A 25,247-nucleotide genomic window follows, 5' to 3' on the forward strand; every position below is an offset into this window, starting at 1 on the left:
AGGATATCAAGAAAATACATATCCTCTGAGATAATTTTTGGTTTTCATGATTGCAAATCACTATTATAAGGCAGTCGGTAAACAGTTGATGAGGAAGTGCTGTTAAGATTACACCTCTAATGAATCTGAACATAACTTAGATAGGCAGGAGGGACATGCATTGACTGGAATGGCTGTGCTTTGATGTTTTGGTTCTATGAGATGCCTATTTGTTTAAAATAAGATCATGTAATCAAAAGTTAGGTATAAAAGTACTATAAAGTGTGCCCTTTACACTTTGACACTACATTAAGATTATAAAAGCTGAAAAAAAATTCCAAAATTAGTCAAGTACAACACACTACTGCCACCTAATGCTTAGTAAAATATTGCCTAGAAAAGCAGTCAACATTTCGTTTGATGTTGACAGTTAACAAATAAAAATAATTTTTACTAGCATTTTCATTATTTTCAAAGTTTCATGATTTCAACAGAGAAAATATATGTAAGGACTGGCAATCCAAAAATGTGCTTATCCACATTCTTACTACCTTACTACATGCTCGACACTATGCAGTCAATGAGGATATAATGATGACTAAAATAGGAGCCTTGCCCTTGAGGACTCATGGTCCAGTGGGAAAGGGCAGGGCAGGCTTGTAAACAATTAATGTAATAGTTAGGATGAGGTGCTAAGATGATGGCACAAAAAGTTGATCATTTCAGAGTAAGTCAAGGAAGATTTTGTAATAAAAGTGACATCTGACTGGATTTTGAGGGAGGAACAGGAGTCAGCCTGTGGAGGAACTATGGGTGAGTGAGAGGGAAAGGGCATTCTGGGCAGAGAAACAGCAAATACAAGAAAGTACTATGATACACTATATGATTACTATAGAGTAATGAATAGAAGGACTGCAAGCAAGCCTGAAATTGAGTAAAAGAATGGTTGGATAGGGAAAAATATTGGAATGGGCAGAGGATGAATAAATAGGAAGACAGGCAATAAGAAACAACAGCATTACAGCACTCATGATGAATCTGCTAGGGATGATGAGGATCAGTCAGGAGTCAGATAAGGGGAAAGACGGAAAGCTGGAGACGTGAATTTGGAAGTATCTGGGCAGCAGATAAGGCTACAGAAATGTACAAACAGCAGTTCTCTATTTATTTTGAGTTGTAAACTTCTTTAAGAATTTAATAAAAAGTTGAAATTAGGGAGATACAAACATAATTTTGCATGCATTTGAGGGGATAACAGACCCCTCTAAGTGCACTTGGGTTTCAATAGCAAAAATATCATGGACTAAATTTGTTTCTCATAGTTTTGAAGGCAGGGAAATCTCAGAATAAGACAACAGCACATTCCCTGTCTGGTTCACAGGTGGCCATTTTCTTGCTGTGTCCTCTTGTAGTGGAATGGATAAGGAAGCTTTCTGGGGTCCCTCATTCAGGAGGGCTTCACCCTCATCATGTCAATTAACCTCCCAAGGGTCCCACTTTCTAGTATCATGCTGTGGACTAGAATTTCAACATTTGAATTTTAGAGGGATACATTCAGTCCATAAAAGTCCCCAAGAATTCTCAATTTGATTGTGGACTTTCAAGGTTAGCTTCGGGGGCGTCCGGAATTCCATCTACTGCTTGACAAAGATCCTCTGGAGGATGATTACAAAGGCTCATCCTAAAAGGAATTGCCGGATGTTTTGCTCCGGAGCATGGTGTTTTTTCTGCTGTGTTTTTCTGATACTCATTTCAGTCTGAAGGGATTGCTTAAGGGGACGAGGGGAATATAACAGAAATTGCAGAAAATATTACCTACAATAAAAACAATGGGTCTTTACCACTAACAAAATTAAAAATAATTTTGCAACCATGCAATGAGTCCCTGAAAGCCTCTGGAGAAAATAGTTATAGATCTGCCTTTGTCTCCAACAGGCTGGTTAAATTCTAACGATGGTGGTGGGGTAAAAGAATAAGGTTTGACAACATTCCTTCCTTCCTACAAAGAATAGGTCACCCCTATTATGAACATTGGTGTACAATGTCCTGTTCTAGAAAAAAGAGCTTCACAAGACAATATAATCTATTTCAGTAAAAAAAACTTGGCCACAAAAACCACTGAGACCGCTGCCCTCCTGTAGCCCTTAACTCAGCAATCTAAATATTAACCAGAGGGACCTAATAGAAATGGTCACATGAGATTACTTGTCTATCGCTTTAACTGCGAGAATAATAAGAATAGTCTTAGGTCACATAGAGTTTAGACATTAAGGAAATAAACATTGTATTAGCTCATCTACGTAGTTAGATATTCTTAAAACAATTGTGATTAGGTAAGGATAATCTGTAAGGTTGCTGTTTTCTGCCTATGCTTTGGAAACTTTTTAATATTAACCACAAGACTGCCATTATAGCCTGAAAAACAATGTATATAAACCCAGCCTTCCCCAGAATAAAGTGGGAGTGATTGCACCAGAACTAGAGTCTGTGTCTTTTATTCTCCATCCATCGCCAACGCTGTCTCCCCGCGCCCCATTTACCTGTGTGGAACCCATGAACTCCTGCTAGGGCTGGACCCCGGCAGGTTAGTAAGAAGGCATATATGTCATGAAAGCATATATTCAAGATAATATATCAAAAATATTGTTTTAACTTGATTTATAATTAAAAAATATTTAAACATCTGTTATGTAGACGCCCATATATATTCTTTTCCTGAAACTAAAATTTTTGCAATTTTTTCAAAAGAGGGAGCAAATGAAAAAAAATTCCAGAAATTTCTTCGTATTCTTATTGACCTTCGTTATTAGTTTATCTATCTTGAAACATGAACAACCATTTCGATATCAATTTATTTATAAAACTGACAGAACAATGAATGATTACACTTTGATATTTTCTAAGACCATCTTACATTTTAATGCAAAACATACTAAAAGATACCTTCTAAAATATACTTTAGATGTTTTTGTGGCATATTCCTATAGTATACACATGATATGGCATGTGTGGAATGGACAGGAACATCTAGGTAGTCCAGAGTCTGAGGGAGTTCCAGAAGCAAAATGGTCATTCTAAGAGTAGATTCTAAAATCTGCTTAATATATGTGAGATGATCGTTGCCCAAATAAAACATGGTTCAGGTAATCTGCTTTTCTTGCCCTTTTCATTATGTAGTAATAAACCGTTTCAGTTAAGTACTTCATCATGTGAAATTCATTTTAATGTTTACTTTCTTAGCAGCTAATACTAAGATTACAAAATAAGCCTAATAGGAATTTATAATAAAATGTGAATAATTTTTAAATTTATAAAATGATATGCAAGAGTCACTGTGATTATGAAAGTTATGTCTGAACTAAAAAGACACATTAAAATGAATAACTGAAGCTTGCTTTAAAAGTCTTTTATTAGCCTTATTTTTCACAACTATTAATTTCTTTTTTCTAAGAGAAAGTATTCTTGAACTTAAAACCTGAACACTACACACTTGTATTTCCTATTTTGTTTTTCAGATACTTTACCTAATACATTTATTCACCCTGATCTAAATATTCTCTTCTGCAATACTATTTAAAGCTCTCAAAAATATGTCTTCAAACTAGCTACTGAAAACCTCAAGTGAAAAATGTTCCACACTCTTGGCCGAATTACTAAAAATTAAATATAACAGCTGGATAGCCTCTGAGGACAGGTGTAGACAAAACATAGGTTCAAAGATTACCACAGATGCAGTCACTTCAAATGCTGTGGCTCTATTCTGTCACTGGTTCACATGAGTCAAGACTATGTAACATCATCGCTGAATTTGTAAGGAATAGGAGAAAAGGGAGAACCATTCTGCAGTCCATACACAGGTCAAAAAAACAGGAGCTAACTTCTTTCCTAACCCTTTCATATCAGCAAAATCCAGTGCAATTCAACCAACACAAAGATGGTGCTACCAAAGACAGAAAAATAAATGAGATATCTCTATCTTCAAGGATTTCATATCTGGCTGAGCCATTAGAATAATTACAGTAAAGACAAGATGTGGTCAGTGGAATAACAAAGTTGCAAGATATCAGTGGAACACATAAGGGGAAGCTTTTTTGACTGACTATAAGGGAAAACTTCAGGAAGAAGTTATTTGAGTTGTACCTTAATGCAAAGGGGACCTCCTCCTAATTGACCAGAAAATGGGCAGAATGGGAAGAGACCTCCTACTTCCAAGGGTGGTGGAGCTAGGTTATTTAAATAAATCTTCCCATTAAGAACTATAAAACCTAGATAAAATACATTTTCAAAAACCTTAAAAATGATAAGAGAGTGGACAACATAGTAAGGCCAAAACTGAAGAGAAAATAATCCAGGGTTTTTCTGAAGTGAATTTTCATTTTGATAACCCCATTTGCTTACACATATCAAAGGGGACTGACTGAGGTACAGATAACAGGTACCTGAAACAGAAAACACAAAAGCTGTAACTGATATATTTAGCTGTGTAGAGATTTATACTGCTACATTAAGATGAGGGTCTGGTCTGCTGTAGGCAGGACATGTTCCCACACTTAACACATACGCTAGGCTTTGTCCTTTCTTCACAATACAGCAATCAAGCGGGCATTTCTTTTCTACAAACTACAAGCAAAACATGCTGTGCAAACTTGCTTTTCCATTCCCGCAATGGCAAGAGTTACTAATTTCTCAATATACAACTGAACACTTTCGGAGGAAGAGCAGATTTCACTGATGTCCAGGTCTGCAGGCAATGTAAAAAATGTCACTAATCAAAACTACTCTTAAAAATCTTTATATTTTTTAAGTATTGCATCTGAAGTTTCCTAAATATAACCTGTGACACCATGATATAATGAATATCTGGTCTCTATCCCTGGTTCCAGGCATATGGCTCCTAAAACCTTTGGAATCTCTGGACTGAAAAGCGTGTCTTTCATACGTTAATGAGATGACTGGTGACTGAAGCCCCCTAAATAGATTCTGGATGGGGGCTGGTCACCAGGAAGCCTACGGCATGATTACAGAGTTGGGACTTTCAGCCCCAACCCCCAACCTCCAGGAAGGCAAAAGGGACTGAAGATTGAGTTGATCACTTATGGAAATAGCCCATGATTATAATCTATCATGCCTACTTAATAAAGTCTCCACAAAACTCTGAAAGGACAGGGTTCAGAGAGCATCCAGGTTGGTGAACAAAATCACATTCACTGGCTGAAGAGTGCTGTACACCAATCCATGGGGATGGAAGCTTCTGCATTAGAAATCTCTCTAGAGCTCACCTCACCCTATGTATCTCTTCATCTGGCTGTATGTTTGTATCTTTTAAAATATTTCCTGTAATAGTTGGACATGGTGACACATGCCTATAATCCCAGCAGCTCAGGAGGCAGATCCAGGAGGACTGAAAAGTCAAGACTTTAGTGAGACCGTAAGCAACTCTGTGAGACCCTGTCTCAAAATAAAAAAAATAAAATAAAAAGGGCTGGGATGTGGCTCAGTTGGTTAAACACCCCGAGTTAGATCCCTAGTACCAATAAAATAAAATAAAATAAAATCCCCTGTAATAAATGAGTAAATGTAAAGTTTCCATGAATTCTATAAGTTAATTAATTTGAACTGAGGAGGGAGTCATGAGAACCCTGATTTACAGCAGCTGATCAGAAGCACAGGTCACAACATGAGACTTAAAACTGACATCTGAAGTGGGGTTTGGACAGGGGGAATCCTGTGGGTCTGAACCTGGGCACTAACACAGGTAGAAAGTGTCAGAATGGAATTATAAGACATCCAGCTGGTATCCTCCAGAAAACTGCTTAGTATTTGGGTACTGCTTAGTATTTGTATGTATGGTGTACACAGAAGTATTTTACCGTGTATAGTGTGTGAGTAGGAAAACACTCTGATTTTTTCATGTATTAATACAACCCCTATAAAGCAATATGTATACATAAACATATGATACATACGGTAATAAAAAACACATATTCAGAATACAATCTTACAATATTTAACCTTTTTCTGACTGAAAAATAACTAAATTTGCATAATGTTGTTAAGCTATATTTTTATATCTCTGTCTGGTGCTCTAATTACATTTTTTTTTTGGAGTGGGAAAGTATATTAGGGATTGAACCCAGGGCTTCTAACGTGGGAGACAATTACTCTACCTCTGAGCTAAAACCTCAGCCCTTTTCATTTTATTTTGGGACACAGTTTTACTAAGTTGCAGAGGCTGGCTTTGAACTTACAATCCTCCTGCCTCGGCCTCCAAGATATTTGGAATGACAGACATATGCCACCAGATCCAGCTCTAAATGCATTTTATACATAGCAATGATGCTAATTTACAATAAGGTATTGTAACAAGAGAAAAGGTATCTACAAAAGAGTTCAAGGAGTTCATGGCAAGAAGGGAACTCAATTTAAGATAGGTGGGGTTCTTGGCATACGTTGAGGAAAAAAATTTCAGCACACACCAGTCAGAAGTATAGGTAGAGATTTAAAGAGGTAAATACATATTCAAGGGAGAATGAAGGTCACCCCCAGAGAGATGCCTTTTGTGGTTCCTGACTTTCATTTTTATTTTTTTAGTACTGGGGATTGAACCAGGGGTGCTCTACCATTGAGCTATATCCCCAGTTCTTGGCCTTGCTAAGTTGCTGAGGCTGGCCTCCAACTTGTGATCCTCCTGTCTCAGCAGGAGGCAGGCAGGTACCACTACACTTGGCCCAGTTCTTCTTTTAAAGGAAACTTGGTAAGGGGTGGATATGGAAAGATATGTAGGAATGACATCAATCTGGTGATCTCAAGACAAATTCTTGTGGTCTGGTCAATAACCAAATCCTTATGCTGATGTGTTCTTCATTATCTGGTCAGTAGATCACACTGAAGAGTCCCCCAAATTATAGTTTACTCAAGATTTTGTGTCTCCCTTTTCTTAATCTATTTATTGGGGTATTAATTAACAGTGCACAGGTAGATTTAGATATTTCCCAGGAATTTTGGGAATAAAAAGGCCTACAAGAAAGACTGGCTTAGGTACTGACACCCGGAAAATATGTGGAACTTCTGAATTAAAATCTTATTTCCTTGTCCTTTATGTCTCCTTTCTTCCGATTTCTTATTTCTTCTATTGTACATCAGTACCACAAGCAAAAAGTTGGCTAAATGCTCTACATTATTTCATTTAATTTTTATGAAATCCTGTGAGAAAGGTATTATCCTGATTTTTACAAATAAGGAATCTGAGGCTAAGAGAGGTTAAGTCACTCTTCCTGGGTTACACAGATGAAAAATGGCACAGGTGGAGAGATCCAAGATGGTGGAATAGAGAAGGTTGATTTCATGGTTGCTCTGTGGTGTGAAACCAAGAAAGCAGACAGGTAGCTTTTCTGCAAGGTGGATGAACAAAAAAAAGGAGGGTGGGTACTGTACTGGAACATAAAACCAGACATTCAAAGCAGACCGGGGACACAGGAGGTTGGATATAATAAAATAAGAAAAAATAATCCCCAGTGCCATATAGCCAGGTAGGAAGCTCCAGCCAGAGAGGTGCCTCCGTGAGCAAAGTAGAAGGGGATTAAAGGAATCCCCATCTTTGGGAGGCTCGAAGTGTGTCTGGGTATGAAGTGTTTAAAGACCAAGGACATTGCCCAACAAACCTGAAGGACGTGCTGCACGATATCCACATGTGGGGAAAGAAGCCACAGTCACTCCAGGCAAGAATCATTTTGTGGCATAGGGGCCAGCAACTGAGGAAACCCATTCCTGGCAAACCCAAGTTTGGCCCGAAATACAAGCCCAGTAAACACAGGCTACGTGACATATAGTGTGCTTAGGTGACCAGAAGAAAATCAAACGTAGAGAGAGGTTTACACAGGAGACTCGGAAACCCACCTGGCTCTACCACTCCTACTCCAACCCAACTCCTTGCAAGACCAGCTGGGAGAGGCCAATCTATCCAGGAACTCGGAAGGGCGGAGCCAGCAGAAACTGGAGACTGTAATACAAAGCTGCTCCCCTGCCCTTTCTGTTCCATCATAACCTAGCTTGTCAGTCTGAAAGCTGCTCGCCCTGCCCTTTCCGCTGTATCCATTTCCCTGCCTCCCAACTACTTGTCAGTCTGGAAACATCCTAGCTAGCTATTGGTTCATCAGTTAGCTCAAAAGTATCCTTCTCCGTTATTGGTCCTGTTAGCCGTGGAAATCAACTGCTTAAGGATAGCTACCCCCATCTTCTCTCTTGCTTTCTCTCTCTTACTCACTTTCTTTCTCTCTCCTCCTTGCTCTTCCACTCTCTCTAGCACACGCCCTTTCTCTTTTCCTCTCATTTCTCTCTTACCCTGCAGGGAGACACTTTGTTTGCTTAATAAACTCCCTTATGTAATTTCCCGTGTCCCGCGTGTCCCGCTAGTTTTTGTGGGATTTGGGGATTTCTTACAGAGACTGAACGCGAACTGCAGATCGTGGGGTCTGCAGGTGACACAGGGATTAAGAACTGGCTCCCCAACATTCAAGTGGAAGAGAGGGGAGCCATGGGATAAAGTCTCCCAGTGTGGAGCAGCAAGTACTGGGCACTGGAGGTTCACTGATTTAAAACCTCCAGACCAATTAGCATTCATCTAAAAGTCTTCATCCCACATAAGCAGAAACCCTGCCTCCAGGAACTTCTGTCTACAGAATTACCTCTCTCCTCTAGCAATCCAGAGGATTAAGAATCACACTCCAGAAGACCATACCTAAAACTGCTGAGAAGAGAAGCTGAGAATATTTTGAGCTCCAACTGTAAGAATTCTTTAACTTTTCAAGATTTTTTTCTTTTCTATTTCTTTTTTTGCTTTTTAAATCTTTTTCACTGTTTAATTGTGACCTTAGTAGTACATGGACATTTATAGTCTCCTATTTCTTTTTTTCTTCTTATCACTAGCATTTCTGAAGCCAGTTATTTTACATAGATTAGTTTTTGGTGAACTAGGATGTTTGATTAGTATATTTTAGTTTTGTTTTGTATTCTTTTATTTTCACTTTTAATTTTTTTATTTAAAATTTTGCTTTATATATATTTTTTCTACTACCTGTTTTCCTTGATTCTCTCTTTTCTTACGCTAACAGCCAATCTCTATTGTTCTCTTTCACTTTTCCATTAATCTTTTACTTGTCATCTCTCCTCCTCTCTCATAATCATAACATCCTATATCACAACTGTTTTCTCCCTGTCCACCATTTGAAAATGTAAACCCTTTTGCAAGCTTCCTGTTCTTATTATAGGCAATAACTGATCATATAATTTGTTTATTGTGATAATTAACATTGTAGACATCATAAGAGGTACTATTTGGTTTAATGCTATAAATTAACTGCAATGGTTGTTGTTATTATTTGTTTCCCCTTAAACAGTGAGGTACTGGAAACCTTCAGGAACACTGTAAGTCCACAGGGTAGAAACTTTACTGCCTCAGATCCATACTGTTAGTTGGGCAGACACACAAACAACATGAAAAAGCAAGGGAACAAATCACCTCAAGCAAACCAAGATATTCCAATAACAATATCCAACAATACCAGAGTGGAAGAAATGTCAGGAGTTTATTAGAATGTACCTAGGTAAACTGATCTGAGAAGTAAATGATGATGTAGGAGAGCAAATACAGGTAGCAAAAGATCACTTCAAAAAAGAGATAAAAAGATTCTGAAAAAAAAAAAGAAAGAAAAACAAAAAACAGAAATCCTTGAAATGAAGAAAACAAATTAACAGTTCACCAACAGACTAAATCACTGGGAAGACAGAACCTCAGGCAATGAAGACAAAATACATAATCCTGAAAATAGAATTAACCATGGAGAGAAGATGTTAAGAAACCATGAAGAGAACATCCAAGAATTATGGGATAACATGAAAAGACCAAATTTAATATTTATCAGGATAAATGGCACAGAGATACAAACCAAAGGAATGCACAATCTTTTCAATGAAGTAATATCAAAATATTTCCCAAATCCAAAGAATGAAATGGAAAATCAAATATAAGAGGCTTATAGGACCCCAAATGTGCAAAATTACAACAGATCCACACCAAGGTACATTATAATGAAAATGCCAAGCATACAGAATAAGGATAAAATTTAAAGGCTGTAAGAGAAAAATATCAGACTACATATACGGGGAAACTAATTTGGAACTTAACTGATTTCTCAACCCAGATACTCAGACCCAGGAGATCTTGGAATAGTATATTTCAAGTTCTGAAAGAAAACAGATGCCAACCAAGAATCATATCCAGCAAAATTAAGCTTCAGATTTGAAGATGAAATAAAAATTATAAGAATTTACAACCAGAAAGCCTGCACTATAGAACATTCTCAACAAAATATTCCATGAAGATGAAATGGAAAAAAATAAAATAAAAAAGTGAAAACTAGCAAAGGAAGGAACTACACTGAAGAAATAGTCAATCAAAGGAAAAACTAATTCAAATTAAAAACTAGAAATAAATCAAAATGACCACGAATACAAATCAAATCTCAAAAATAAACTTGAACATTAATGACCTTCCTAAACTCACCAATCAAAAGACACAGACTGGTAGACTAGATTAAAAAACAAGACCCAACAATATGCTGTCTCCAAGAGCCTCATCTAATAGGCAAACACAGCCAGATTAAAGGTGAAAGAATGGGAAAAGGCATATCATTCACATGGATCAAGTAAATAAGCAGGGGTTTCTATCCTCAGATAAAGTGAACTTTATCCAAAGTTAATCAGAAAGAACATGAAAGGACATTTCATACTGCTTAAGGGAATTATACATCAACAAGACATAACAATCATAAATATTTATGCCCCAAACAATGGAGCATCTGCGTACATCAAACAAACCCTTCTCAATTTCAAGAATTAAATAGACCACAACACAATAATACTGGGTGACTTTAACACACCTTTCTCACTATTGGATAGAGTTTCCAAACAAAAACTAAACAAAGAAACTACAGAATTAAATAATACAATGAATAATTTACACTTATCAAACATATTTAGAATATTTCATCCATTAATGAGCAAATATACTTTCTTCTCAGCACAAGGCTCCTTCTCTAAAATAGATCCTACCTTAGGCCATAAAGCAACTCTTAGCAAATACAAAAAAAAAAAAAAAAAGATAATACTCTGTATCCTATCAGATTATAATGGAATGAAAATAGAAATGAATGACAGAATAAAAAATAGAAGCTACTCTACCACTTGGGAGAATAATAAGTTATTGAATGACAAATGGATAACAGATGAAATCAGGAATGAAATAAAAAATACTTAGAGGTAAATGAGAATAGTGATACAACATATCGAAATCTCTATGATATTCTAAAGGCAATACTAGAAGGGGAGTGTTCATTATATTGAGCTCATTCATTAAAATAATGGAAAGTCAACAAATAAATGACCTAACATTATACCACCAAGCCCTAGAAAAAGAAGAACAAATCAACACCACAAGCAGAAGATAGGAAACAATTAAAATTCGAGCTGAAATCAATGAAATTAAAACAATAACAACAACAACAAAATTCCAAAAATTGACGAAACAAAAACTTTGTTCTTTGAAAAAATAAATTGACAAACCCTTAGCCACACTAACAAAGAGACAACTCAAATTACTAAAATTTGTGATGAAAAAAGAAATATCATGACCGATACTACTGAAATACAGAAGATAATTAGAAACTATTTTGAAAATTTACACTCAAACAAAATAGAAAATCTTGAAGACATCAACAAATTTCCAGAGACATATGACCAAACAAACTCAACCAGGAGGACATGCACAATTTGAACAGATCATTCTCAAGCAATGAAATAGAAGACACCATCCAAAGCCTATCAACTAAGAAAAGCCCAGGCCAGATTCTCAGCCAAGCTCTACAAGACCTTTGAAATAATAGTAATACCAATACTTCTCTAATTATGCTATGAAATAGAAAAGGAGGGAACCCTTTCAAACTCATTCTATGAAGCTAGTATCACTGATACCAAAACCAGACAAATACACATTAAGGAAGGAAAACTTCAGATGAATATCCATGATGAACATAAATGCAAAAATTCTCAATAAAATTCTGGCAAGTCACATCCAAAATCATATTTAAAAGGTCCCCCATGATCAAGTGGGGTTCATCCCAGGGATACAAGATTTGTTCAACATATGGAAATGAATAAACATAATTTATTACATCAATAGATTTAAAGACAAGAATCATATGATCATCTCAATAGACACAGAAAAAGCATTTGACAAAACACAGCACCTCTTCATGTTCAAAACACTAGAAAAACTAGAGATAGTAGGAACATACCTCAACATTGTAAAAGCTACCTATGCTAAGCCCAAGGCCAACATCATTCTAAATGGAAAAAAATAAAAGCATTCCCCTCGAAGAACAGGGACAAGACAAGGATGCCCTCTTTCACCACGTTTATTCAACACAGTCCTTGGAACTCTAGCCAGAGCAATTAGACAGAAGAAAGAAATTAAAGGGATACAAATAGGAAAGAAGAACTCAAACAATCACTATTTGCTGATGACATGATTCTATATCTGGAAGATCCAAAAAATTTCACCAGAAAATTTTTGGAACTGACAAATGAATTCAGCAAACTAGCAGGATATAAAACTAACACCCATAAATCAAATGTGTTCCTATACATAAGTGATGAATCCACTGAAACATAAATTAGGAAAACTACTCCATTCACAATAGCTTCAAAAAAAAAATAAAGTATTTGGGAATCAATCTAACAAAAGAAGTGAAAGACCTCTACAATGAAAATTACAGAACACTAAAGAAAGAAATTGAAGAAGACCTTAGACGATGGAAAGATCTCCCATGCTCTTGGATAGGCACAATCAACATTGTCAAAATGGCCATACTACCAAAAAGCAATATAGATTTAATGCAATTCCTATTAAAATCCCAATGACATTCTTCATAGAACTAGAAAAAGCAATCATGAAATCCATTTGGAAAAATAAGGGACCCAGAATAGCCAAAGCAATCCTTAGCAAGAAGAGTGAAGCAGGAGGCAACACAATACTGACCATAAATTATACTGCAGTCATAGTAACAAAAATGGCATGGTACTGGCAGCAAAACCAATATGTTGACCAATGGTACAGAATAAAAAACACAGAGACAACCCACGTAAATAAGGTTATCTCACGCTAGACAAAATGGCCAAAAACATACATTGGATAAAAGACAGCCTATTCCACAAATGGTGCTGGGAAAACTGGAAATCCATATGTAGCAAAATGAAATTAAACCCTATCACTCACCTTGTACAAAAATCAACTCAAAGTTGATCAAAGACTTAAGAACTAGATTACAGACCCTGTGCCTAATATAAGGAAAAGCAGGTCCAAATCTCCACCTTGCTGGCTTAGGAACTGATTCCTTAACAAGACTCCTGAAGCACAAGAAGTAAAATCAAGAATCAATAAATGGAATGGAATCAAACTAAAAAGCTCCTTTACAGCAAAGCAAACGATAACATGAAGAGAAAGCGTACAGAATAGGAAAAAAATCTTCACTACATGTACCTCAGATAGAGTATTAATTTCCAGGATACAAAAAGAACTCAAAACACTTAATACTAAAAAAAAAAATGATAATAATAATAATAATAACCCAATCAATAAATGGGCAAAGGAACTGAAGAAATATGATCAGTCAACATAAAATACATGAAAAAATGTTTAACATCTCTAGCAACTAGAGAAATGCAAATCAAAACTATAGATTCCGCCTCACTCCAGTCAGAATGGCAATCATCAAGACTACAAGCAACAATAATGTTGACAAGGATGTGGGGAAAAGGTACATTCAAACATTGCTGGTGGGACTGCAAATTGGTGCACCCATTCTGGGAAGCAGTATGGAGATACATTTCAATACCTTAAAAATAAGAGAACAGGGGATAGAACACTTGCTTAATACCAGATCCTGGACTCAATGAAAAAAAATTTTAAAAATGGGATAATAATTTCTTTGGAAGGATGACAAAAAAAAAGGTCTTCATGTTTCTTTTTTGTATCTTGACATAAGTGAAAAAAATTATATCAGATAATAGGGAATCAGTCTACTGGTTTTCCATTTTTGTTTAGTATTATTGTTTTATATTATTGGAAAACTATTTTTGGTTTCTAGTATCATTGTATATTATTTGATTTTGAATGTTTAGTGTGAATCTTTGTTCCAACTTTCTATGCTCAATACTTCCACATACCTAACCTAATCTATCATATACAATAATTTCTTTAGATTCTGAAATTCTATCATTCTTTTAGCTGGATTACTATACAGTCTGAAATTTTATGATTCTCTGAAGTCGGGCAAGGTGATAAATAGAACAATGACTTAAACAAACTCTTCATGAATTTTCCATTAGCTAAATAAATTGAAGAATAATTAGAAAGTTATTTTGAGATTTCTTTTACTTTTTGTAAAAACAAATTATGGAGTACTCATACTCCCTATAAAGGATTATCAGTGATGAAACTTTAAAAAAGCCTGTTAAGGGTATATTTTTTATCTTAAAAATATGGCAAACTGGAGTGAGGAGCATTTTCTCAGACTGGCATGGGATATCAGCTAGATGATAAAGATACAATGAAACAAAAAAATTAATGAACAAATTCTAGAACTGGCTATGGAAGGTAGCACATTATAGATATCTCATTTTTACAAATAAAAAAACATAGGCCCATGAAATTTTATGTTAGTTGAGACATACCTTAGTTGGTACAGCACAATTTTAGCAGGAACAGGGGAAAAAAATGGAAGATGTATTTCTTAAAGGTATCTTTATATCTCTGAGGAAATGAAAGAATAAATGCCATTAACTGATAACAAAGTATGGTAATAATAAGAAATCAGGTTCACACAATGCCAAACTGCCACCTTGCACGTTAATTTTATTAAAATTTCTTCAAATAACATATTGAGTCAGGTTACACATTCTCTTCACCAGTAGAGCTAATTCACTCAATTGTTTTCAATTTTTGAAACACTCAGCCAAGGTTCTCAATGAAAATCACATATTCCAGGGGTTGTGGATGGTTATACATAACTTGTCCTGTAAGAGAATCTACCAATTCTGTCCAATTATAGCTGCTACCCTGTGTTGCTTAGCTCTGTGTTGCCAATGTTTTAGATCCAAGGAAGGCTCCTCTTAGTATCTGCAACTGTTGGCAACATCATCATCTCTTCCTTGCCTTTAGTGACACCACACTTTCTCCTGGTTATATACTTAGTATCTCTGATGACTCCTTTACAGTTTCTTAGGGAAGAGCCATTTCATTAGGTTCATCCTAGGAAAGCATACACTCTATATCCCCACTCCTTTCAACTCCAGGTAGTATGACAGAGGCAATGCCAAATGTATGACTTTCAGCCATGCCCACTCCTGAGTTCTACCTGTACTTCTGCCAGCCAACTGGAAATCTTCACATGGCTCTTCCATATACATATCCACTTAATCTGCTCTTTAAAGAACTACACACCTTCCCCTGCACCCCTGCAAATTTCCTCCTTTGCTCCTTATGGAACAAAGTAAAGAACATTATCTGCCTTCCTGTATCTTAAGTTTAAAAATCCCAAATTCTTCAACTCCCCACTCCCTGATGTACTCAATCCATCACTGAATGCACCTCTATATTCTTGCTCATGTCCTTCTTTCAACTCTCAATACTCATGCAATGGTTCAAGTCCTTACCTCTTGGCTTAGTAATTATAAAGGTACTGTTCTTTCTTTCTTAAGTTTCTCTTCACTCTAGTATGTCATATTTATAGTCATCATTGTTACCTGCTAAAATACAGATCTAAATTTTCCTCAAAATATCCTCATGGCCTGAAAAAATTAAATTCAAACTTTTCAGCCTACTTCAAAGCCCTCAACATGAAGCAGGAAAAGAGTGGAGGGGCACAGATGTACAACCAAGGAAGAGGAAAGAGGGATATATCAATAAGGCAACAGGGAAATACTCAACAAATAGACAAGGCAGCTCTAAGAAAAGAGGAAGAATTCTCCTTGATGTATCATCAAAAAACAATGTACTTAAAATAAGCTGAAACTGATAAGAATGCTAACCTGAACAATGTTTTAATGGTCTATAAATGTTTTAAACAATGCTGAGAGTTAAGAGACAGTGAAAATGACAATGCTAAGATCTTAACTGGGAAAAAGCTGCCCATGCTTGATCAAGCAATTGATTCTACAAATATGCAGCCATATCTATAGATATACAGTCTTCATCCTCACTTTCAGGTATGAAGAAAGGGCCAGTTAAAAAAGATTAAAGCGCTACTTTCATTGTGCTGGAAAAAAAAACAAAAAAAAAATCAGAAAAATTCCAAACTTTAGTCAAATAAAAATTCACTTACTCAAAACTCTGATGCTGATTAAGATGTAACTATAAAATAAAAACTAAGCATTTACTATGTGCCAAACATTGTTTTAAATGCTTTATATATATATAGTTCATTTAAATCCTTATAACTACCCTGTGAGGTAGATATTTAATTATTATATACCTAGAACTGGGCTAGTACATTGTGAACATTCAATAAACATGGGCAGAACCTGGCTTACAGTGGTAAGACTTGTGATTTTCCATTTTTCAGCTTAACAATATGCAAAAACAATATGCATTCAGTAGAAACCACTAATTTTGACCTTTTTGATTAGTTTGTTTGATTAGTTTTGCTAATCTATGTTATTCCATAGATTAAATACATTGAATTTTTTTTGTGGGGTTCAGAATTGAACTTGGAGAAGGAAGAGCTTTGTGCATGCAAGGTGAGCCATCTCCCACTGAGATACAACCCCAGCCCTGCATTTTTGACTTATGATATTTTCAATTTACAATGGGCTTATTGGGATGCAACCTAAGAATTCAAATCCAAGAAGTTGGGGTGGGGGGGGTGAGTTGTCAAATGTTTAACTCTTTCACTGCTCTGTACCTTTAACATAAAAGCTACTGCTTCTCTAAAAATATATTATTGTTGTATGTACTTAGTAGAAACATTAAAGAAAGACAAACTTGGAAAAGTACATACTTGCTTTTATTTACTCAGTTCTCAAATATATGTAAGAGTGTTTCATAGTTTCTTGCTATGAACTAGTGTTATTTAATCCCTGAGTCTCATTTCTTCATCTGTTAGGGATAATAATGATATCATACCTCACAGGGTTAAATGAGTAAACACACAAAGTGATTAGAAGAATGCTTGATTTATAGTGCTATGTATTAGCTAAAACTATTATTGATGTGTTCATTTCAAACATCTTATCCCTACCACTTTTGTCACCACAAAAGAACAGTTTATAATACAGTCTACATAAGATACCTAAGTATTTAATTTACTATTAAATATCTTGCATCCTATATGACAACTAGATGACAGCTAAACAGTTAACTATGTTAACAAAAATTATAATGTTCACTATACCCTCTGATTTCTACTTACGACAAAGATTTTTCCACAAAATTTCTCTTAATGCCTTGGTAATCAAGATCACTTTACTTAGTGGTGTAGTCAAAAGACCTGTTTAGAGGCTGGGGCTGTAGCTCAGTGGCAGAATGCTTGCCTCGATCCTGAGCACCACATAAAAATAAACAAATAAAGGTATGCTGGCATCCTGTCCATCTGTAACTACAAAAAAAAAATGTTAAAAAAAAAATCTGTTTAAAGAATTGTGCTTAACTCCCTTCTTCCCCAATGTGGTGATTTTTCCTCTGACTACAGCACAGCTACCCTTTCTATACTTTTTTTTTCCAAGACATTAAAATGGATTACATAATGAGCTAAGTGCTAATGTATATATATAACCAATTATAATCAAAAGAGACCCAGTGAATGCCCACATAAGTATTAAGTGGTATTTTATACTATTCCAATATTAAGAGAAAGAGCATCCTGCACACTCCTGCTTCAAATTACATGGATTTTCTTTAAGATTATGGGACATACTGTAACAGCAGCATATAATTTTCCAGCACAATAATTCTTTTCCAATTGAAAGATATCCTGTAATATTACCAGCATCAATGGGAAAAGACCTCCAATTTTCAATTTGATGAAGCTTTATCTTTAGTAAACAGCAATTTTCACATGGATAACTGCAAAAAATATGGGAATAATATAACTAATCATTTTGGACCCTAAACTGTTTTAAAGAATGGTTTGATATTTAAAATTTTATTAGAAAAAAATTGAAAAATATCTTAAAAATCGGTAATGCAAGGAGGAAAAAAAAAGCAATGTACTTCTATTAGTAAGTCCCTATTAATAAAATACTGCTAAGAAATGTCATTCAATTGCTTTAATTTTTATATAGTATATTACAGGGCAACAAAGTTATATGAAATAAATATCCTTAAGACTAATTCTACACTTTACATGTATCTTTAAAACATTTAAAAATATCTCAATTAGTCAATAGGAATATTTTCAGAATCAAGACTTGAAATAAGCACTACATTTACAAAAACTGAAGGAAACAGTATTTACTAAATCAACATGCACTGTAAACTCAGCAGCCTACGATTTAGCAATATTTTATCCCAACAACTAATTATGTAGGAGGTGTTAAATTCAAAGTCTTCTGAACTTGGAAATGTAATAAATGTGCCTTTTTATAAATTTAGATACAGAATGCTATTAGTCAAATGTTATTTTATCCTCCAGAACACAGACTAAGACTGAGAAAATATGTTAACTCAAATTGAGAAACAAAAATCTGAACTTTAGAAGCCTGCTTTTGTTAAAAAAAAAAAAATCTAATGAACAAAATAATATGGTTTCCCTTATAATTTCCTCTTTTTTAAACCTATTAGATATTAAACTTATACAAAAAAGAACAAGGAAAATAAATTTTACTTCATAAGCTATGTAAAATCTATATTCCTTCAAAATTAAAAGAGTAGAAATTATGTTTGCCCTTCCATAGTACTTCATTAAATGTACATGAATGAGGTGTTCAATGGAAATCTAGAAAAATTACAATTATGCTTTTAAACCGTGGTAAACTCCTTTGAATGTCAATTAAGAAAAGTGTGATATAATGGAAAAAGTCCAATGGCAAGGTAAGTGATCAAGGTTAGATTTTTAACCCTTAATTAACTGTACATTTCTGACAAACCAGTTAACTGTAACTATGCCTTACTTTTCTCAACTATAGACATCAAAGTAAGATTACCTACCTTATAGGACTACTAAGAGGATAAAAACAGGTAAGCTATGAATGTACTTATAAACTACAAATACGTGTAATTATACACTTACTGCTACATATTTTCTTGCCTTCTTAAATTGAACACACTGACCATAATTTAACTCATGGCCATAATTAAGAATATAAAATACTATGTTAAATAAATGGCTATATAACGAACTGGAGTATACCAACCCACTAAAGGACGTCAAAATGCTATCAGACTGATTGTTTGGGTGCCTCCTTATGTTCTTATTGCCTGTTCTACAGTTGTTAGCTAAGACTTCTTACTGTCTTTATTATACATAGCTAGGAGTCAGAATAATACTAGTTGAAATTCTGTCCTGTAAATTCCTGCTTTACTTTCTCTCATCCTTCTCTCCACAGATAGCTTTGTTTTCTATTTCACAGAGGGGAAAAAAAAATAGTCAACAAATATGAGCTCATAAGCTTTTTAATCACCAAACCAGCAAATGAACCAGAAATTGCACCTCTCTTTCTTCTTTTCCTCTAGTAACAAGGGGAGATCTCTCCCTAACATTAACCCTCTGTCTGTGCTTGGGATCCCATCCTCTTCTGCCTTCTGTCAATTATTTTCTCTCCTATCCCATCCCTTAGGCTTTCTGTCAATTACTTTCTTTCTCTTTCCTATAAGCAATCCCAAGCTTTCTCTTGGCTACTTCCCATACAATGTACACACACATGCTCAAGTTTCTCTAATCTTTTAAAAGAACAGTAGGGGAGAAACTTCAAACATTTTATCATGTTCCAAGTATCCGCATTCTCTTTTCCTTACATGTGTACCTCCTCTGACCTGAAGAACTGTCACCAAATGTAATACTACAAGGGGAGAACACTCATAAGGAAGGGGGACACATAAGAGCTAGGGATTACAACTAAGATCATTTTGAAACAATGAGTGAGAATTAATTGAGAGAGCATGGGGATGGATCACAGTGGACCAGATGTAGCAGAAAATATAAAGGCATATGACCACAGAAGGGATCCGACCCCCTCAAGAGCAAATGAAAATAGTTCAGGGCATCTACTATATGGCAAATTAATACACACATTTTTCCCTATTACCTCCCCAGATTCCACTATAATAATATTTTAAAAAGGCATATGTGCACAACAACTAACAGAGGGAAAAAAAAAAAAAAAAACAGATCAGAAACACCAAAATTTGATCCATAAATGGTATCTGCTATATTTGGATCCGGAATACTGCCACAAAACTCATGTGCTAAAGACATGGTGCCAAGTTTGATACTACTGGAAGGTGGCAGAATTTTAAGAGGTAGGCCTAACAAGAGGTCTTTAGATCACTGGGGGCAGTAATCAAATGAGAAAGTGGGACCCTGGTCTCTTATTTTTTTTTTGCTCCCTGGTCATGAGCTACGTGGTTTTGCTCTGCCATGAAAGCTGCCTCACGACAGAAGCAAAAGCAATGGAACCAACTGATCATGGATTGGAACCTCTGAAGTATTATGTCAGAATAAACCTTTTCTCTCTATAAGCTGAATGTCTCAAGTACTTCTTATGGTAATGGAAAGCTGACTAACAAGGTATTCAATTCAGTCTACCCAAGAAAACTGAAACATAAGCCTAAAGTGAGAATACAAGAAGGATGTTCATTCACACAGAGATCAGAGAAATTAATAAATTGGAAGCATTGGTATTACTGAGAGTGGGGTTGAGGGGCAGAAGTAAACAAGAGAAAGGCGTTGAGATTTAAAGTCCTACTTGCATAAAGCCAGGCATCCACTTGTCTTATCAGAGCAGAAAACTAGAGGTTTACTGTATGGAAAAAGATCAGAGATGTACTGGATGCAGGAACATAATGCACACAGCTGAGCTCTAGGATACAAAGGTATACTGAAAACAATGAAAACAAAAGGAAAAGGGTATGTGATACACACCATTGTAGGAGCCCAAGTTCCTATCTCACCAGGCAGGAGATCTGAGAATTCCTCTCCAAGAAGAACATTCAGATAATGACAAGTGAGATCTTCCAACAAAATGATTCACCTTACCTGATGAAAGCCTCTAGTCATGTACATACCCTTGCAAATCAGCTGTAATCTTTCACTTTTAAATATGATCAAGGATCACCAAATATATGAAAGGAGCCTCTATGATAAGAGGCAGAAAAAAGTAAAAGCCAAAATACTTTTTAAAAAAGAAACTCAAAGAAAGAAAAAAATAAACCTTAATAACTTTAACAGCACTCTCAAAAATAGAACTTTAGTAAATAAGGAAGAATGCAGAAATTATAAGTACAAATACAAAAAATTAACAACAAAGGAATTAAAATATAAAGTTGACTATATTCATATACTTGACACATTGAACAAAGATTTATTGAGTTTGTACTACTCTCCAGAGATAGTTTTAGTAAGAGAGAATTCAGGAAAGTATCATGTCCTGGAAAACGAGCAAAGAAAATATATCGAAGAGGAGGTGTGATACACTGTACCAAATGCTATTATTAAACATCACTTAAACTAGAACACTTCTCAAAGTGAAAAGGGGAGCTATTAATTATGCCAGAAAAACAGGCAAACACCAGAACTGTTCTGGGACAATTATGATAAATAGTTACATTATTATTTGATCAAACAAAGACTGGGAATTGATCTCTGGCTTTAGCAACACAGATCTCAGTGCTGACCCTGACAAAAGTAGCTTCACTGGAGTGGTAATCACAAAGTTTCAGTGGGATAGGTTTGAGAGAAATGGGAAGAGAGAAATTAGTGCAAGGCAGTAGAGACAATTCTTTCAAACAGCTTTCCTACAAAGAACAGAGGTGGGGCAATAAATGCAAAAAAGGAGTCAACACTACGCTTTTTAAAAGGATAAGAAAGAATATGGCACATTTCAATTCTGGTAATTATCTAGAAAAACAAGTCAGAAATCCTACATACTCATAGTTTTCTGTGATGTGTGTTTGGTTTTGTTTTAACAGAGGAAGCTGAAGACTCAGGAAGCTGAAGATTCCAAGAAACCTAATAAACTCAAATTCAAAATATAAAAACCCTTTCCAATAAAGAAGAGACCCATTGTTGTTTTTTCATTACCATAGTAGTAGCAGGAGAAAACCATCATAGACACAGGTAAGAGAAAGCAAATTTCAACTAGGGAGTACAGTAAGACAAAAAGAGGGAGAGAGAAATAAATGGCACAGATAGGAAAGACAAAATAAAAGCTATGCGCAAATGACATAATTTGTAGAAATTCTAGGAAAACTACAAAAGTAGCTAGAAGAATTAAAAAAACAAACAAGATGGTGGGTTATAAGATTAGTATATGAAAATAAGGTGTACTAATTCTACATACTACTAATCAATAACTGAAAAGTGCAATTTTAAAAATTCCCTTGTCAATGCAACCAGAAACATCAAATAATTAGAAATAAATGCAAAGATGCGTAAGACCTGAAAATTATAAAATATTGCTGAGACAAATTAAAGATGGCTTAAATAACTGAAAGGATTTAATATGTTCATGGATTTCAAGTCAATATTATCAAGCAGTCCATTTTGCCAAAATGGATATACATTAATGCAATCTCAGTTTAAAACTCAAACAAGATTACTTTTTGGTTAAAATTTATAAGCTGATTCTAAAATTTCTATGGAAATGCAAGTAAACTAGAATAACCAAAATAAACTTGAAAAATAAAGAATAAAATGAGAGAATACATGATTTTGAGAGCTGTAAATCTATAGTAATCAAGATGGAGGTATTAACAAAAAGACAAATATATCAAACAGAACAATGTCCAGAAATACTTCCATACCACAAATAATTTAATGCAGGAAAAAAACACTCATTTTCAACAAATGATGCTAGAAGAACTAGATCTCCACATTGAGGAAAAAATAAAAATATGACTTCCTATATCATACTATACATAAAAATCATAGGTCTCAAAGTAAAACATACTATAAAGCTTTTATAAGAAAACAGAAGACTATTCTCATGACCTTAGAGAAGATATAGAAAGCTCTAATTATACAACAAAAAAAGATGCATTCTATTTCATCTAAACAAAAAAACTATGCATCAAAAAACACCATTAAGAAAATGACCTGCCAATCTGCCTAGAAAAAATATATGCAACATGTACACAGGATCAAGAATATATTTAATTAAAAAAAATTTCATAAAAGATTATACATTAAAATATACTCAACATTGATAGTCATGAGTGATTTAAAAACAGAAACTCCACAATGTGATATCGCTGTAAACACAGTACAAAAGCAGTGATTCTGAAAGGAATAGTGAGGTTGGCCATTTTGACAGAAGATATTTTTCACTGTTTGGCATCTAGGATGCTGCTATACATTTTATAATGTAGAGGACAGCCTATATAACAAATAATTATGCTGCTAAAATTGTAAATGGTGTCAAAAAATGAAAAATCTCAACAGCTGAAAGAGATTAGTAACATCAAATGCTGATGAAACTGTAGAGCAACTGGAACTCTGATACACTGCTAAGATGCACATGAAATCATTCACTTTGGTGTCTGACAGATACCACCACACTAAATGTAAATAGCTTCTCATTACCCAATTAAAGGCTAACAAGGCCTATAAGGATCTGCATGATCTACCCGGTCAACTTCATCTTATCTCCCAATTAACAGAGGTAAAAAGATAATTTAATATCAGGAAAAATTCTGCTAAAACCTACTTGATTTTCCTGACAGAAACCTTAAAATTTCTGGGGAAGAAGATGGTTTATGGTTATTTAGTCCAATTTATTACCTAAAGCAGGAATATTAGTACAATTCCTGATGGTGAAATATCTATCAGTCACAATGAACACAAATAGTCTGGAGAAAATACCAGTGATGTATCTGGTATAAACTAGAGAAATAACTAAGGCTCTATAAATAATGGTTCCTTACTCTTTTGTAAACCATGTTAACTGGAGACCATTGTAGATTTACTAACATTGAATTAAAAACATCATCATATAGATTAAAAAATGAATATGTGTTCAAAAAGATTCTATATATTTATAAATACCACAATTCATTATTAAGAGGATGAATTCAGCTGTAAATGTGCAAAAATAGCTTAAATCAGTTCTTTCCAATAGAAATATAATCTGAGCTATAAATGCACACTACATCTGCAATGTTAAAAAAAGTAAAAGAAGCAGGTGAAAAAATGTTTAATATATGCAAAAATATGGACCTATCTTAGGCATATACTCTACAAACAGTATCATTTCAACATAAAATCAATATAAAAACTTTTAGGTTTTTTTGGCATTAAATCTTTGAAATTCAATACATATTTTATACTTACAGTACATCTCAGTTTGAACCAGCCATATGTCAAATACTCAATAGCAACATGTGGCTAGTTACTGGAAGTTAACTGTTCATTATAAAACAACACTTCTAAACATTTTACATGTATTATTTCATCTAATCATCTCTGAGGCACATACAGAAAAAAGTTGACCAAGCTCTCACAAACAGTGGTAGAGTCAGGGGATTCTAACTGAATCAACCTGCCTCAGATCTCCAGCTCCTAACCATTTTCTATCCCATATAAAGCCAAGTTTGTTTTTTGTTTGTTTGTTTGCTTTTGCTAGATTACTGAGACTTTCAATTGAAGCAATACTTCAATTCCTACTGATACCATATATATTTTAGAAGCCTAAATTTCTAGTCACATTTATAAACTGTTTTTTTTTTTCTCTCTCTTGATTTATAATCTGAAAGAAAAGACTTACCATCAGTATGAGTTTTTGATACTTTTGTTTTAGGTCTGACATATCTGCAGACGGGTCTGCCCCCAGAATGCTGTACCAATCCTTTTTTGGTATCTGCTCAAATGCCATCACTCATTAAACACGAGTGGGTCTTCTCAGATCCTCTGAAGAGAAATATTAATGACAATTCACTGCAGTTTGTATGTATCTAAAATGAAGTACTGCCTTTCTAAGTTCTTTAATATCTGGTTATCGTGATT

General features: G+C 34.8%; 1 protein-coding gene across 4 annotated transcripts in view; it reads right to left on the reverse strand.

Moving 5' to 3' along the window:
• Dnajc24 (DnaJ heat shock protein family (Hsp40) member C24) overlaps window positions 1-25,247 on the reverse strand; it is a 73,224-nt gene that overhangs the window by 47,219 nt on the left and 758 nt on the right. For all 4 annotated transcript variants that reach the window (XM_047516719.1, XM_047516718.1, XM_047516716.1 and 1 more), the window contains exon 2: window positions 25,009-25,151. In XM_047516719.1, coding sequence (XP_047372675.1) covers window positions 25,009-25,116 — 108 coding nt within the window. In that variant the 5' untranslated portion in view covers window positions 25,117-25,151. The remainder of the gene's footprint in view (window positions 1-25,008; window positions 25,152-25,247) is intronic.

Source organism: Sciurus carolinensis, chromosome 11 (assembly GCF_902686445.1).
Source record: "Sciurus carolinensis chromosome 11, mSciCar1.2, whole genome shotgun sequence".
In the NCBI taxonomy this organism is placed as follows: Eukaryota; Metazoa; Chordata; class Mammalia; order Rodentia; family Sciuridae; genus Sciurus; species Sciurus carolinensis.